Here is a 13,962-nt window from a genome sequence, read left to right on the forward strand (position 1 = left end):
TCATGTTCACGGCAGGACAAGGACAAGTATTTATTGCACAACACTGCCCTCTAGACAATAATTTATTTAGGTATCAGAGCAGAGGTTCATCCTATTTACATTCTTGAAAACCAACACACACGAGCACCATAGCTGCACTTTCAAAGAAAAGCTCTCATATATTTCAATTATTTAAACTTTGAGTAGTTTAAGTAAGTCGTTTTAAAACGTAATTATTTGTTTACAGGTTAGTATAAATATGTAATAAGCGTAATAACACACATTGAAATTGTGTGATTCTAGGAACTTCAGTGTTCCTAGAACCCAGTGAATCTGTCTAATCCACCAGTGTGACTTCATGTACAGGTCTATGCAACGAAAGGTACAAAGACCTCTAAATGGGAAACTGAAAATTACGACAAGTACACGTTTTGTTTTCCATACAATTTATTGTCAACATGAAAGTGCTTTTTGTTTGAGGTTAGGAGTTTTGAAAGGGCATACTGGCTGAAAAGAATAGAAAAGGGTGAATCTATGGAAAGGGGGAGTGAAAAGAAAAGGGTGGATCTATGGAAAGGGGAGTGAAAAGAAAGGGGTGGATCTATGGAAAGGGGGAGTGAAAAGAAAAGGGTGGATCTATGGAAAGGGGGAGTAAAAAGAAAGGGGTGGATCTATGGAAAGGGGGAGTGAAAAGAAAAGGGTGGATCTATGGAAAGGGGGAGTGAAAAGAAAGGGGTGGATCTATGGTACAGAATTTGAAAGACAGACAAAGAAAGACAGCCATTTCTAATCCTGTTCTCTGTCCTCATCTACTTCACTTCTGTCATGTCCCACCTCTTCATAATCCTTCTCCAGGGCTGCCATGTCAGCATGCACACAGCCCTCTGGACTTTGGCCAGTTCTCCACCAGGGACTACAGTGGGAGGCAGATAGTTGATGCCAACCTTGAAACCAGTTGGACACTAGTCAACAAACTGAATATAATGTTTGGTCTTGACATCTTTGGGCATCACATCACCACGGTACAGAAGGCAGCATGAAATGTACTTGCCGTGGTGAGGATCTCATTTCCCCATCTGGTTGGCTGGCTTCAAAGCAGGCATTGGTGATTTCAGAGACAGTTAACTGCTCATGGTAAGCCTTGGTAAGCCTCTTCTGCAGAGATGACTGGGGCATAGGTAGCCAGAAGAAAATGAATTTGGGGATAGGGCACCAAGTTGGTCTGGAACTCTGTCAGATCAACATTGAGGGCACCATCGAATCGAAGGGAAGCAGTAATGGAGGAAATAATCTGTTTACTTTGGCCAGTTGAGGTTGGTGTAGGTGGGACGATCAATGTCGGGGTTCCTACGACAGATGTCATATATAGCCTCATTATCCACCATGAAATCACAGTCAGAGTGCTCTAGGGTGGTGTGGGTGGTCAGGATGGAGTTGTAAGTTTCCACCACAGCTGTGGACACCTGGGGAGCTGGATCGATGGAGAACTCCAGCTTCGACTTCTTGCCGTAGTCAACAGACAGGCGCTCCATCAGCAGGGAGGTGAAACCAGAGCCGGTGCCACCTCCAAAGCTGTGGAAAACCAGGAAGCCCTGAAGGCCTGTACACTGGTCAGCCTGAAGAGAAAGAGAAATATGTCAATAAAAGGAGAATAACAGATGACCATGTTCTAATCAAATATTTTATTCATTCATTCATTCTGAGAGAGCCACCAGTTTGTGGATCCTGTCCAGCACCAGGTCAATGATCTCTTTGCTAATAGTGTTGTGTCCACGGGCGTAGTTGTTGGTAGCATCCTCTTTGCCAGTGATGAGTTGTTCAGCATGGATAACTGGCGATAAGTCCCAGTGCGCACCTCATCTGAGGAGAGAAATCAGTAGCTCATGGAGGAGTTCAACACCAATGGAGTAAGCAGAAAACTTACCTATGACTAGGCTCAAGATCCAGAAAACACAGACCTGAGGACATGCTTTCCAGCCCCAGTCTCACTAAAGAAGGTGTTGAAGGAGTCGTCTCCTCCTCCGATGGTCTTGTCACTGGGCATCTGTCCGTCAGGCTGGATCCCATGTTCCAGGCAGTAGAGCTCCCAGCAGGCATTGCCAATCTGGACTCCAGCCTGACCCATGTGGATGGAGATGCACTCAGACTTCGGGAAAGATAGTTGTTTACAACTTTCTCAGCTAATTTAGTAGTTTTAATTTGAAAATCGATCAAGTATTAACTGTAAATACACATAGGACAAATCATAATCCAGAGGAAATTATCACCTTCAAATTCTACTTTACAATCTTCTGAAAGAAACAAGTTCTTAGAATATCTTTTGGCATAATAGACAATTGGACCAAAACATTCATCTAAAACTGGAATAGTAACAACAATATTTCATTTGTTTCAAAACGGAAATGGCCTAGAGTTTGTTTTGTTTAATTCTTAGCAACTCTGTAGGTGAGGAGAGGAGGGTGCTTGGGGCATGACAGAAAATGCTTTCATTGTAGAAGATAGGGTACCGGTACACATGGGGACACATCACCTGACTGAAGAAACAAGTGATCGGCTGTTGAACAGACAAACAGGCAATGTTTTTTAAACCAAATGTCACACATAGCCTACCATGGGGGACTCATTTGACAAATCAACTACAATCGGATCAACACATTCCAAATAATGAATGCATTTGACTTCAAACTAATTTAGTAGACCTGCTAACTACATCTATTTAGATATGAAATGTTAAATCAAGGTATTTTTACTATGGCACTCAATTTTTAAAACATTTAATAGCATATCATCAAAGCAGTTTGAACTTTGTTATTGTCAGACATTCTGAAATATCTCATGAAATATTTAAGTTGGAAATTAGTAAAAACTTTACAGGTTACTCATTACTTTCAGCCCACTTCAAAACGAGGCAATTTATTTGAATATAATATGAGTGCCAATAACTGAGTTTACATTTTCCTCTACAATGAAGCATTATCCCTGGGTCGCTTCTAATGCAGACATCAAAGCAGGAGAGAGATGTCATTAAGAAGAGACATCAGTTCAAAGTCAAGTTTTGTTAGAGTAGTTGGCTGAAGTTAAGAAAATGATTGAGATTGATTTGCGATTTGGTTTGGGTTACAAAACGACATATGTGTAAAATTATGGCTAAAACATTTGTTTTAGTCAAATTGACAAATTGTGTTGAAAAAAATGAAAAGAAACAGCTTTGATTTAACTATTTTAAAAAGATATGAAGTTATTGAAACTAACAATAATATGAGTTGTGTGTACTCGCCATGTTTAAGTTGAGAAATTTCAAGATGTAGTTCTGGAGAAATTACATTTTCTTTTAGTTTAACTCTCACATGCTTATCTTTGGGAGACTGTAGTAAGAAGTCTGATAGAAAATGTGAAAGGTGGAGCAATTTATACTTCTACGATACAGTGGACAGATGTCACAGAAATTCTATAGGAAGAAAGACTGCAGATTCTTTCCGACAACAATTTTATAAGATTTGAAAAAACGAAGCAATCAATAACAACCACTCGATCAGGGCATCGTTAGGAAAGCCCAACGAACAGAGTTGTCTCTCTCCTCTTCTAGAAAAAGTACAACCTATTTTGTCTATGTGGCAGTTTAGCAGATGGGTGGATACAGGGACGGAACATGGTGTGTAAAAGCTAATTTAGCTTGTCTGTTCAGATTAAGATTGCTGATGCTGCCACCATTATCTGTTCCTTCCTGCATGTTTCCACACAGCTAATCCCTGTAGATTGTGAAAACAGGATGTCACATACTGCGGTCGCACGCAAACGGCACTTATCTGTAGACCCAGACATATGACTAAGTCACATAAGATAAGCCTGTACCAGCAAAAATACTAACATTTAACAATGGAAAATTCTCAAAGTAAAAACAGCATAGTAGGACTAATTAATAAACAGTATAGTATGTTATGAATATTACATTTCCACCACACAGATTTTGTCGAAACTGATTGGAAGATCTTATATGCCTTTTCCCAATTGCTTATCAGAGAAGAATAGGTCAAAGTATCTCTCCCATATGCGTGTGGTTTAAGTAAGCATTTTCAGAACCTACTTTTGGAAGTTGAAGTAACACTGTATAACTGCAGTTATATTTCCAAAACTGCAGTACTACAATTACAGTTAGTTCGTTTCCAAATTCAAAAAATGTCACTACATTGTAACTGCAGTATTTATTTATAATTAATCTAGGTCTACCAGATACAAATTCCTCTACTTCTGATGAATATGTTGGAGTTTTAAAAACATTGATAAATAATTGAGTATACAAAAAATACTGGAATCAATTTAAACACACACTTTTATTGGTGAATCTTTAATGAAACAAACAAATCTGTGATTGTCACTACAACAAACCAGTTGTGCTTAAACCTAAACAAGAAGCAAGAAAATATCAAACTGTAAGAAGAAATGCATTGGTTTTGAAAATGTGCTACTATAAGATACGGGAGCCAAGGGCGTCCTTGCATGAACACTCAGTACTCCTCTCCTTCCTCCTGTCCGTCACCCTCGACGGTGTCAACCCCCACCTCTTCGTAATCCTTCTCCAGGGCTGCCATGTCCTCTCTGGCTTCAGAGAACTCTCCCTCCTCCATGCCCTCACCCACATACCAGTGCACAAAGGCACGTTTAGCGTACATCAGGTCAAACTTGTGGTCAAGACGAGCCCAGGCCTCTGCAATAGCAGTGGTGTTGCTCAGCATGCACACAGCCCTCTGGACTTTGGCCAGGTCTCCACCAGGGACTACAGTGGGAGGCTGATAGTTGATGCCAACCTTGAAACCAGTTGGGCACCAGTCAACAAACTGAATAGAACGTTTGGTCTTGATGGTGGCAATAGCAGCATTGACATCTTTGGGCACCACATCACCACGGTAAAGAAGACAACATGCCATGTACTTGCCGTGGCGAGGGTCACATTTCACCATCTGATTGGCCGGCTCAAAGCAGGCATTGGTGATTTCAGCCACAGAGAGCTGCTCATGGTAAGCCTTCTCTGCCGAGATAACTGGGGCATAGGTGGCCAGAGGAAAATGAATTCGAGGATAGGGCACCAAGTTGGTCTGGAACTCTGTCAAATCAACATTGAGGGCACCATCGAATCGAAGGGAAGCAGTAATGGAGGAAACAATCTGGCTAATGAGCCTGTTGAGGTTGGTGTAGGTGGGACGATCAATGTCGAGGTTCCTACGACAGATGTCATATATAGCCTCATTATCCACCATGAAAGCACAGTCAGAGTGCTCTAGGGTGGTGTGTGTGGTCAGGATGGAGTTGTAAGGTTCCACCACAGCTGTGGACACCTGGGGAGCTGGATAGATGGAGAACTCCAACTTGGACTTCTTGCCGTAGTCAACAGACAGGCGCTCCATCAGCAGAGAGGTGAAACCAGAGCCGGTGCCTCCTCCAAAGCTGTGGAAAACCAGGAAGCCCTGAAGGCCTGTACACTGGTCAGACTGAGGAGAAAGAGGAACATGTCAATAAAAGGAGTCCACATTCGGATCAGATAGTTGATAAAATATTTTATTAATTCTGTGGTACCCACCAGTTTGCGGACCCTGTCCAGCACCAGGTCGATGATCTCTTTGCCAATAGTGTAGTGTCCACGGGCGTAGTTGTTGGCAGCATCCTCTTTGCCAGTGATGAGCTGTTCAGGATGGAATAACTGCCGGTAGGTCCCACTGCGCACCTCATCTGAGGAGAAAAAAATCAGCAGCTTATGAAAAACGTAGATGTAGACTTGGGACACCAAATGGGTGCAATTAATTATCAGGTAACAGAAAACCAGCAGTACTCTGGACCTCGTATAAGATTTCAATACCCCTGTTCTACAGAGACAAGCCAAAGAACCCTTTATGGTTCTAAGTATAACCTTTTTTTCTTAAGAGCGAAAGCTTACCTATGACTGTGGGTTCCAGGTCCACAAACACAGCCCTGGGGACATGCTTTCCAGCCCCAGTCTCACTGAAGAAGGTGTTGAAGGAGTCGTCGCTTCCTCCGATGGCTTTGTCAGATGGCATCTGTCCATCCGGCTGGATCCCATGCTCCAGACAGTAGAGCTCCCAGCACGCATTGCCAATCTGGACACCAGCCTGACCCACGTGGATAGAGATGCACTCGCGCTAGGGTGAAGAAGAAGAAATGTTTTATTTGAAAGGAGGTTCGCAATAACCCAAAATAGGCTAGAGCAGTGGTATTCAACTCATATCCTTCGAAGGTCCAAGGCCTGCTAGTTTTCTGTTCTACCTGACACTTAATTGCACCCACCTGGTGTCTCAGGTCTAATTCAGTCAGTGATTAGAGGGGAACAATGAAAAAAGCAGTGGAACTGGCTTTGAGGTCCAGAGTTGAGTTGGAAGTGTCTAGACCATGACATACGGTCAAAATATAAAAGATGTAATGTGAAAATACACAGCAAATTCCTCAGTATTAAATTAACACTGAAAATGTGGACCTGTATAGACACTGAACAGTGTTGAATTAATGTAATGCTTTTTTGCATATTTCCCAGAGTGCCTTGCCTTTCAAATTAATTCTAGAATTACCTCCAGAGAGGAGGAGGAGACAGAAATTCTGTCTCCCTCTTTGTTTCCCATTGTTAAGGCGAAGAGATCTGTACCTTGTCAGTATATCCCTAATCTTTGGTTACTACCCATGCCTGAATTTGTTAATGACAGTGACATCCTTGTTGCATTCATCAATTTTCAACCCCATGGACTTCACCGTGTGAGATCCTAAGTGAATATCTTAATAATTAATTAATTAATTATTTATTATTTTAATACATTATGTATTTCATAAGGCCTTATTTTGAGGGCATACACTAAAACATACTGGGTTGTTTGGATGACCCAACTGCTGTGTCACATAGGGCTCTATTCAATCAGATGTTTTGGCGGTGTCAGAGGTGGAACTGCATTAGAGATATCAAATCCACATGCGGCTCCTGGCATTATACTGTACCTAAAGTGGACATTGCCATTGGCTGTACCGAGTTGCAAAAACAGAAATCCCATGCAGCTTTGTTTACAAGTTTGAATACTGGAATGTGAGATGTAATCTACATCTTGATTAGTTGAAATATTATTTAGTGTAATGATTTTTTCCATTTGAACGTAATTGTTTCTTTATAGTCTACACGTTCTCGTTCTGAACTTCTAACTCGAGTGTGGCGGGTGTGGCTTTGTGACAATGATTACAAGAGCAGCTGCTCACCGATTTGATGGCTCCAGCGCAGTTCCGCCAAAACATCCACGATGCAGGTGTCTGCTCTTGCTGGTTAAACACTTGATCTGAATGAATCTAGGCCTTCTGGGGTTTTTTTAGGGCAAGGTTTGATGATGCTGGGTTATTGAGATATGACACAGCAAGTCAGATTAGAAGACTGGAGGCTTGGTTTAGTAGGGTTATGGCTTTCAGTAATGTTATTTTTGGCCACCCGTGAGAGTAAATGTCATTCTGGTTAATCTATTCTGTTCTAATTGTCATCACATGTTACAGTTGAACACAGATTATTTTGTAGCTTTAATTAATTTTACAGAAATGTGTGAGTTCCTTAAAAGCTTATGCAAATTCTAAGGTGATAACCCCAATGGGATAGTAACCACTTTGTTTAAGTGAATAAAATATGGGGTAACCCAACATTTGGGGTTTTTCACATAACCTGTCACATTATTCTGACTTGCAAAATGATGTGTAATTCCTATTGAAATCCAGACAGAATGTGGATATCTAACCTTCTGAATGTTTTTAACACCCGCAGCCTGCATTCAGAATGACTGCCAGGGTTGGGAAGACTGAATATGAGACTACCTAAATCATCTAAACTGGAACAACCATTTCAGTAACGGGTGAAATAAGTTTAGAAAATGTATGTCATTTATATTTCAGAAGCATAAGATTAATTAATCAACCAATGCCAATTCAAAAACATTGATATTTTAACAAGCAATTATTCGAATCCACCTGTGTGTTAATTTAACACTGTTCCAGTGTCTATACTGGGCAACACTTTCAGTGTTAATTTAACACTCTCAACTGTATCATAGAGGCACAGAATAAGTTTGAGGAAAAACAAAAAGAAATGGAGGAACTTATTCAAGAAAGATCCAGTGTAATATATTATAAAAAATAAAGCGAACTGGATGGAATATGGGGAAAAATGCACCAAATACATTTTCAATCTTCAATATAGAAATGCTACCAGAAAAAATGTATTGAAACGTGTTACAAATGATGGAGTCACGCATGATTCACCGAATGATACTTTGAAAGAGGAAGTTTAAGACTTTAAGAATATGTTTTAATGTCAGTCTCCTCTAACCAAAGCTAATTGTATGGATTTTTTCCCTAATAATAATGTAAAATGAACATCTGTACAGAAAGATTTGTGTGAAGGCCAAATTACAGAGGAATGTCTTTATGTAATTAAAGCCTTTAAGGCGGGGATACTCCAGGGCTGGATAGCATACCAGTGGAAGTATACCAAACTTTTTTATATACTCAGAGGACTGTTATTAGCATGTTTTAACCACTCCTATATAAATGGTAGATTATATGACACGCAACAAGATGGTCTGATATAATTATTACTGAAACTGGACCCAAGTGGTATATATAAAGATCAAGTTCTTTTAAAAAAAAATCGAGGCCTCTGTCACACCCTGACCTTAAAGAGCTTTTTATGTCTCTATTTTGGTTGGGTCAGAGTGTGATTTGGGTGGGCATTCTATGTTCTGTATTCTATGTTCTTTAGATCTATGTTTTGGCCGGGTATGGTTCTCAACCAGAACCAGCTGTCTATCGTTGTCTCTGATTGGGAATCATACTTAGGCAGCCTTTTTCCCTTTGTTATTTGTGGGAAGTTGTCTTTGTTAGGGGCACTATAGCCTTTGTTAAGCTTCACAGTCGTTTCTTTGTGTTGTTGGCGACATTTACCTAAATAAACAAATGTACGCTCACCACGCTGCGCTTTGGTCCACTTATTCCTTCCAGGAAGGCGGCTGTGACAGCCTCTTACACTTCAGTGTTGCGATGCAAAAATCCTAACAAAATGCTTGGCACATAGAATTGTCAGATATTATTCATCCTAATCAGACAGGTTTTTTACATGGATGATACATTGGAGATAATATAAAACAAGTACTGGAAACAAAACAATACTGTGAAATATCGGGGACACCAGGCCTGGTTTTCATAGCTAATTTTGTAAAGGTCTTTGATAAAGTAAACCTGGAGTATATATATAAATGCCTAGAATATTTCAATTTTGGGTAATCTCTTATAAAATGGGTTAATAAGGTTATGTATAGTAGCCCTAGGTGTAAAATAATAAATAATGGCTACATCTCAGAAAGTTTTAAACTGTCTAGAGGAGTAAAACAAGGTTGTCCACTATCGGCATATCTATTTATTACTGCCATCGAAATGTTAGCTGTTAAAATTAGATCCAACAATAATATTAAGGGATTAGAAATCTGTAGATTAAAAACTAAGGTGTCATTGTACGCTGATGATTCATGTTTTCTTTTAAAACCACAATTAGAATCTCTCCATGGCCTCTTAGAGGATCTAGATACTTTTGCTATCCTCTCTGGATGAAAACCAAATTATGATAAGTGATATTATGATATCATTATGATTATGATATTACGTATTGGATCACTAAAAATTTAAAATTTTACATTACCGTGTAGTTTACCAATTAAATGGTCTGACGGAGATGTAGACATACTCAGTATACAAATCCCTAAGGAAAGAAATGATCTCACTCCAATAAATTTTTATAGAAAGTTAGCAAAAATATAGATAAGATCTTGCTACCATGGAAAGGAAAATACCTGTCTATTTGTGGAAAAATCACCCTGATTAACTCTTTAGTCATATCACAGTTTACCTATTTGCTTATGGTTTTGCCTACACTAGGACTAAACTTTTCAATTTTATTTGGAATGGCAAGCCAGACAAAATTAAAATGGCCTATTTATATAACGAATATGAATTCGGAGAGCAGAAATGATTACATGTTAAAGATTAGACCTCTCACTAAAGGCATCAGTCATACAAAAGTTATACTTAAATTCAAACTGGTTCTCCAGTAAATTGGTAGGAATGTCTCAATTTTCCCTTTATTCAGATTACAACTGCTTCTGTAAAACAAGCCTGAGAAAGTTGGTTGCAATTTCAGTTTAATCCACCTGAAAAGACAAAAAAAATACAACAATATTGTGGTTGAACTCAAATATACTAATTTATTTTAAAAAAATATATAAATTCTAAGAAATGTTTTAAAAAGGGATAATTTTAGTGAATGATATCAAAAACACAGACATATAACTAATTGAAGCATTACTTTAAGGAACTTGTCTGTCTGCCCTGCAGAACATAAATGGTTACATGTACCAATGATATGTTATAAATTGCAAAATAGTTGTTTTCGTGTACTATGGAAATAACTTCAGAATATGGAAATGTCTGCTCTAACCTGAAATTACAACTAACTAATTGAAGCATTACCACATAGGCAAGAGTTGGTTTGCAATAGAAGGACAAAAAAATACAACAATGAAATGACTAATTTATTTTAAAAAATATATAAATTCTAAGAAATGTTTTAAAATCAAACCACTGTAAAACATACAGGGTCTAAAAGAACATAAATGGTTAAAGAAAAGTGTGATAAAAAACATGTAAAATGGACCAAAAAACTGACAGCTGTGCCATAGGTTCAGACTGAATGTTGGTTTATGAAATAGCAAACAACACCAGATTTAAAACTTCAAATAGACAAAAATCAATAGAATGTTATATATATGGGGGATACAATCTGCTCTGCAGAATTTGCTGTGAGGAGGCATCAGCATTTATAGTCCATATGTAGAAGGTCCAGGAATGACTAAAAACAAAACAAAAGATATAACTATTTTAAAATAGAAAAATTGTGTCTGAGAATAAACAGTTCAGTACTTTTGTAAGCATCACAGCACAGTGAAAAATATGGCAAATAAAATCTAGTTTTAAGAGATAGATAGCTGAAGGGTGGGACTAATAACAAGATAACCAATGTAAAACATACAGGGTCTGTAAAATGTATATAGGTTCAGAAATGTTGTGAAATAGCACAGTTACAAATAGAAATCAATCTGGAGGGACATCAGCAATAGAGGAAGGACTAAAAACAAACAAAATATAACTATTTTAAAATAGATTGTGTCTGTAAAATGTGTATAAGATGCATAAACTGAAGGTAGAAAAGCCTATAAGTGTTATTGTTTACTCCAATTGGGGGAAGGGTGGTAGGGTTTGCAGAGAATAATAAAGGTATATTCTTTAAAAAAGTATGTATATCTATATAGGTATGTGTATGTATATATATGTGTATATGTATGCATATGTGTAGGATAAGTAATCCTTCTCACCCCCGCCCCCCTAAAGATTTAGATGCACTATTGTAAAGTGGCTGTTCCACTGGATGTCATAAGGTGAATGCACCAATTTGTAAGTCGCTCTGGATAAGAGCGTCTGCTAAATGACTTAAATGTAAATGTAAATGTAAATGTAAATGTGTATGTATGTGTATGTATATGGATATATATATATTTATCAAATAAAGATATGGGGGATTGGATATGATGTAGACAATTACATTGATGGAAGCAACAGTCTTTCCGCAATATTAAACTGATCCACCCCTAAGAAGAAAAAAAACACTCCCAATGTTAAACTTAACACTGGAGAATTTGCTGTGTGGAATAACAAATTATGATATCTCAGCCAAATGTTAGATTGCTCTTATATGGACCATTCTTTATTGCTGTTCTATATTCTATTATCTTATTATATCTAAAGGATAATCAATGAGGGGCTATGCATGTTATGGACATTTATGAAAAAACGTGGAAGGTGTGTTCCACGATGTGCTAGCAGAGTGGAACTGACCTTCCACGAACTTGCATTATTTTCCAGATAATGTATAGAGCCCCGAGTTGATTATCACAATTATACCATGGCTATAATTTAACACATTTACCACTATACATGTTTTCATTTGCCAGTAGCAATGTTTTCAACATCCACTGAAGTAGCTAATACATTTACTAGATAGATACAGTAGTTGCCATGGTAGTTTAGCTAACCGAACCATCTGTCCTAGTTTGCCATTATGAAAAGCAAATTCAACAATGCCAATAATGTTTTCAATTCGACTTTTGCTTCAAAAGCAGCTCAAACATAGAATATGTAAGAATGAACTATAGCCATTGAATTCCACCGTGAAAATAAACTGTTCGTTATAGGGAAATTATACACACTCTAAAATGCCATTCAATCCGATCAGAAATAAGTATTCAACAATGCCATGGTATAACCCTGAATAATCAAACATTGTTTAAGATTCCTACAGGTTTTGATTTGATCTAGCCTACTGTTCTACGGATGTGTTTTAGTGTTGTGTTGTCCTCTGACTGAGCAGCATATGGAGGGGATTATCTAGGTCAGCAAGTTTCATTTGCTGCTGTCTCTTTAAATGAATTATGAGATTAGTCAAACCACATACAGATTTATACTGAAATTCATTCCCATTGTTATAATAATATTTTTTTCCCCTTGAATAAATATATTTCAATAACCGCTGCAGCAGGTGAATAGGAGAAACCAAAAGTGTAAATATAGCCACACACACACACACAGGTAGCATTTTTTTGTTTTCAATCTCTCATAGCAAGTGGCAAAAATATAGATAGCCTACTAAAATACACTGGAAAATATACATGCCATACAGTCTAAGAAAGTAAATAGATTCGTCCATTAAATGGCAGTGAGACGACATTCCACGTTGACCAGCGTTGAACATGCCTAATCTGATTTAGCCTACTGTTTGCACTGACCAAAGGATTTTGGAGAAGTAGGACACAGCGCAGATCCATTCATTGCCGGTCCCCACAAAGTTTACATCTCTATTAACCCCATTATATTTACCTGCTTTGAGTTCAGAAAATTTGACATAAGTTTACACAATATTTGTTTTAAAAAACAACAAGTCAATTAAGGCTATTTCGATCGTTTCTATTTGACAAATGTCACAGAGCCCATGGATGCAAATCAGGACTGTCCCACACATTAATGACTAAAAAACACCTGAACAAAATGGTTGACATTGTTCAATTTACACATTACATAATATGTCACCGAAACTATGTCGACTATGCTCACCATGATAGCTTTTTGTGCAGGGGATGAGGAGAAAAAAGTCAAATAACGATGAGCTCGTTTCAGAAGCCTGCAATTTGAGGTGTGCGATATCTGAAGATAATCCCATGAGTGACGCAACCGTAATGCTATTCAGTATTAGGCTATGTCTGGGGAAAAGCTTCTAGCCTTCATGCACAGATTTTCTTTCCTAGTGTCATTAATTATTTGAATAGGTTATTTTTACTGAACAGTATATGCTCCTTAGAAGCTGTAGCCTAAACTGTATCGAGCCTGAAACTTCAGGAAAACAGGTCAGCTGCCATTCGTTCACAAATTGACGTTTATTGTCATTGGAGTCTTGTCCTGGAGGCAAACCTGAGCGATTTCCCCGTTAGACTAGATATGCAAGCTGCAAAGTTTTAAAAATGGCTTCAATGTAAACATTTATAAAAAATTTAAAAATATTGCTTTTTTTGTCTTAATTTAAGATTAGCGTTAGGCAGTAGGGTTAGCGGTGTGCTTACGGCTAGGTTTAAGATTAGGGTTAGGTTAAGGTTTAAATTAGACTTCACGAATTTGTGGCTGTGCCACCTAGTGACCACACTGCAGAGCTGCCTCCATAACAAGATTCATGACGAAAAAAATCTAACCTGCCATTCATTCAATGAAAGACAACCCAAACACAACTAGTCAGGATTAGTGACATAAGTAGTACATTTATTACATTTCAAAAGCAGTACATTTACATTATAAATTATAACTAAA

General features: G+C 38.1%; 1 protein-coding gene and 1 pseudogene across 1 annotated transcript; both read right to left on the minus strand.

Annotated features, from left to right (window-relative positions):
- Nucleotides 1–765: 765 nt before the first annotated feature.
- Nucleotides 766–2,306, minus strand: LOC118360332 (tubulin alpha-1C chain-like; annotated as a pseudogene).
- A 1,989-nt stretch (nucleotides 2,307–4,295) lies between these two features.
- Nucleotides 4,296–13,544, minus strand: LOC118360050 (tubulin alpha-1B chain-like). The gene is made up of 4 exons (XM_035739104.2): nucleotides 13,219–13,544; nucleotides 5,909–6,131; nucleotides 5,555–5,703; nucleotides 4,296–5,465 (listed from the first exon to the last, which is right to left on the minus strand). The coding sequence occupies exons 1-4, from the start codon at nucleotides 13,219–13,221 to the stop codon at nucleotides 4,485–4,487; spliced, it is 1,356 nt and encodes a 451-aa protein (XP_035594997.1). The 5' UTR covers nucleotides 13,222–13,544; the 3' UTR covers nucleotides 4,296–4,484.
- Nucleotides 13,545–13,962: the final 418 nt, after the last annotated feature.

Source organism: Oncorhynchus keta, chromosome 27 (genome assembly GCF_023373465.1).
Source record: "Oncorhynchus keta strain PuntledgeMale-10-30-2019 chromosome 27, Oket_V2, whole genome shotgun sequence".
NCBI classification, from domain to species: Eukaryota; Metazoa; Chordata; class Actinopteri; order Salmoniformes; family Salmonidae; genus Oncorhynchus; species Oncorhynchus keta.

Bases quoted from the DNA above. Each gene is read 5' to 3' on its own strand.
- LOC118360050 (XM_035739104.2), bottom strand. The intron at 5,704-5,908 runs GTAAGCTTTCGC...TTTTCTCCTCAG, and splicing joins CCTGGAACCCACAGTCATAG to ATGAGGTGCGCAGTGGGACC. The intron at 5,466-5,554 runs GTGGGTACCACA...CTTTCTCCTCAG, and splicing joins TGGACAGGGTCCGCAAACTG to TCTGACCAGTGTACAGGCCT.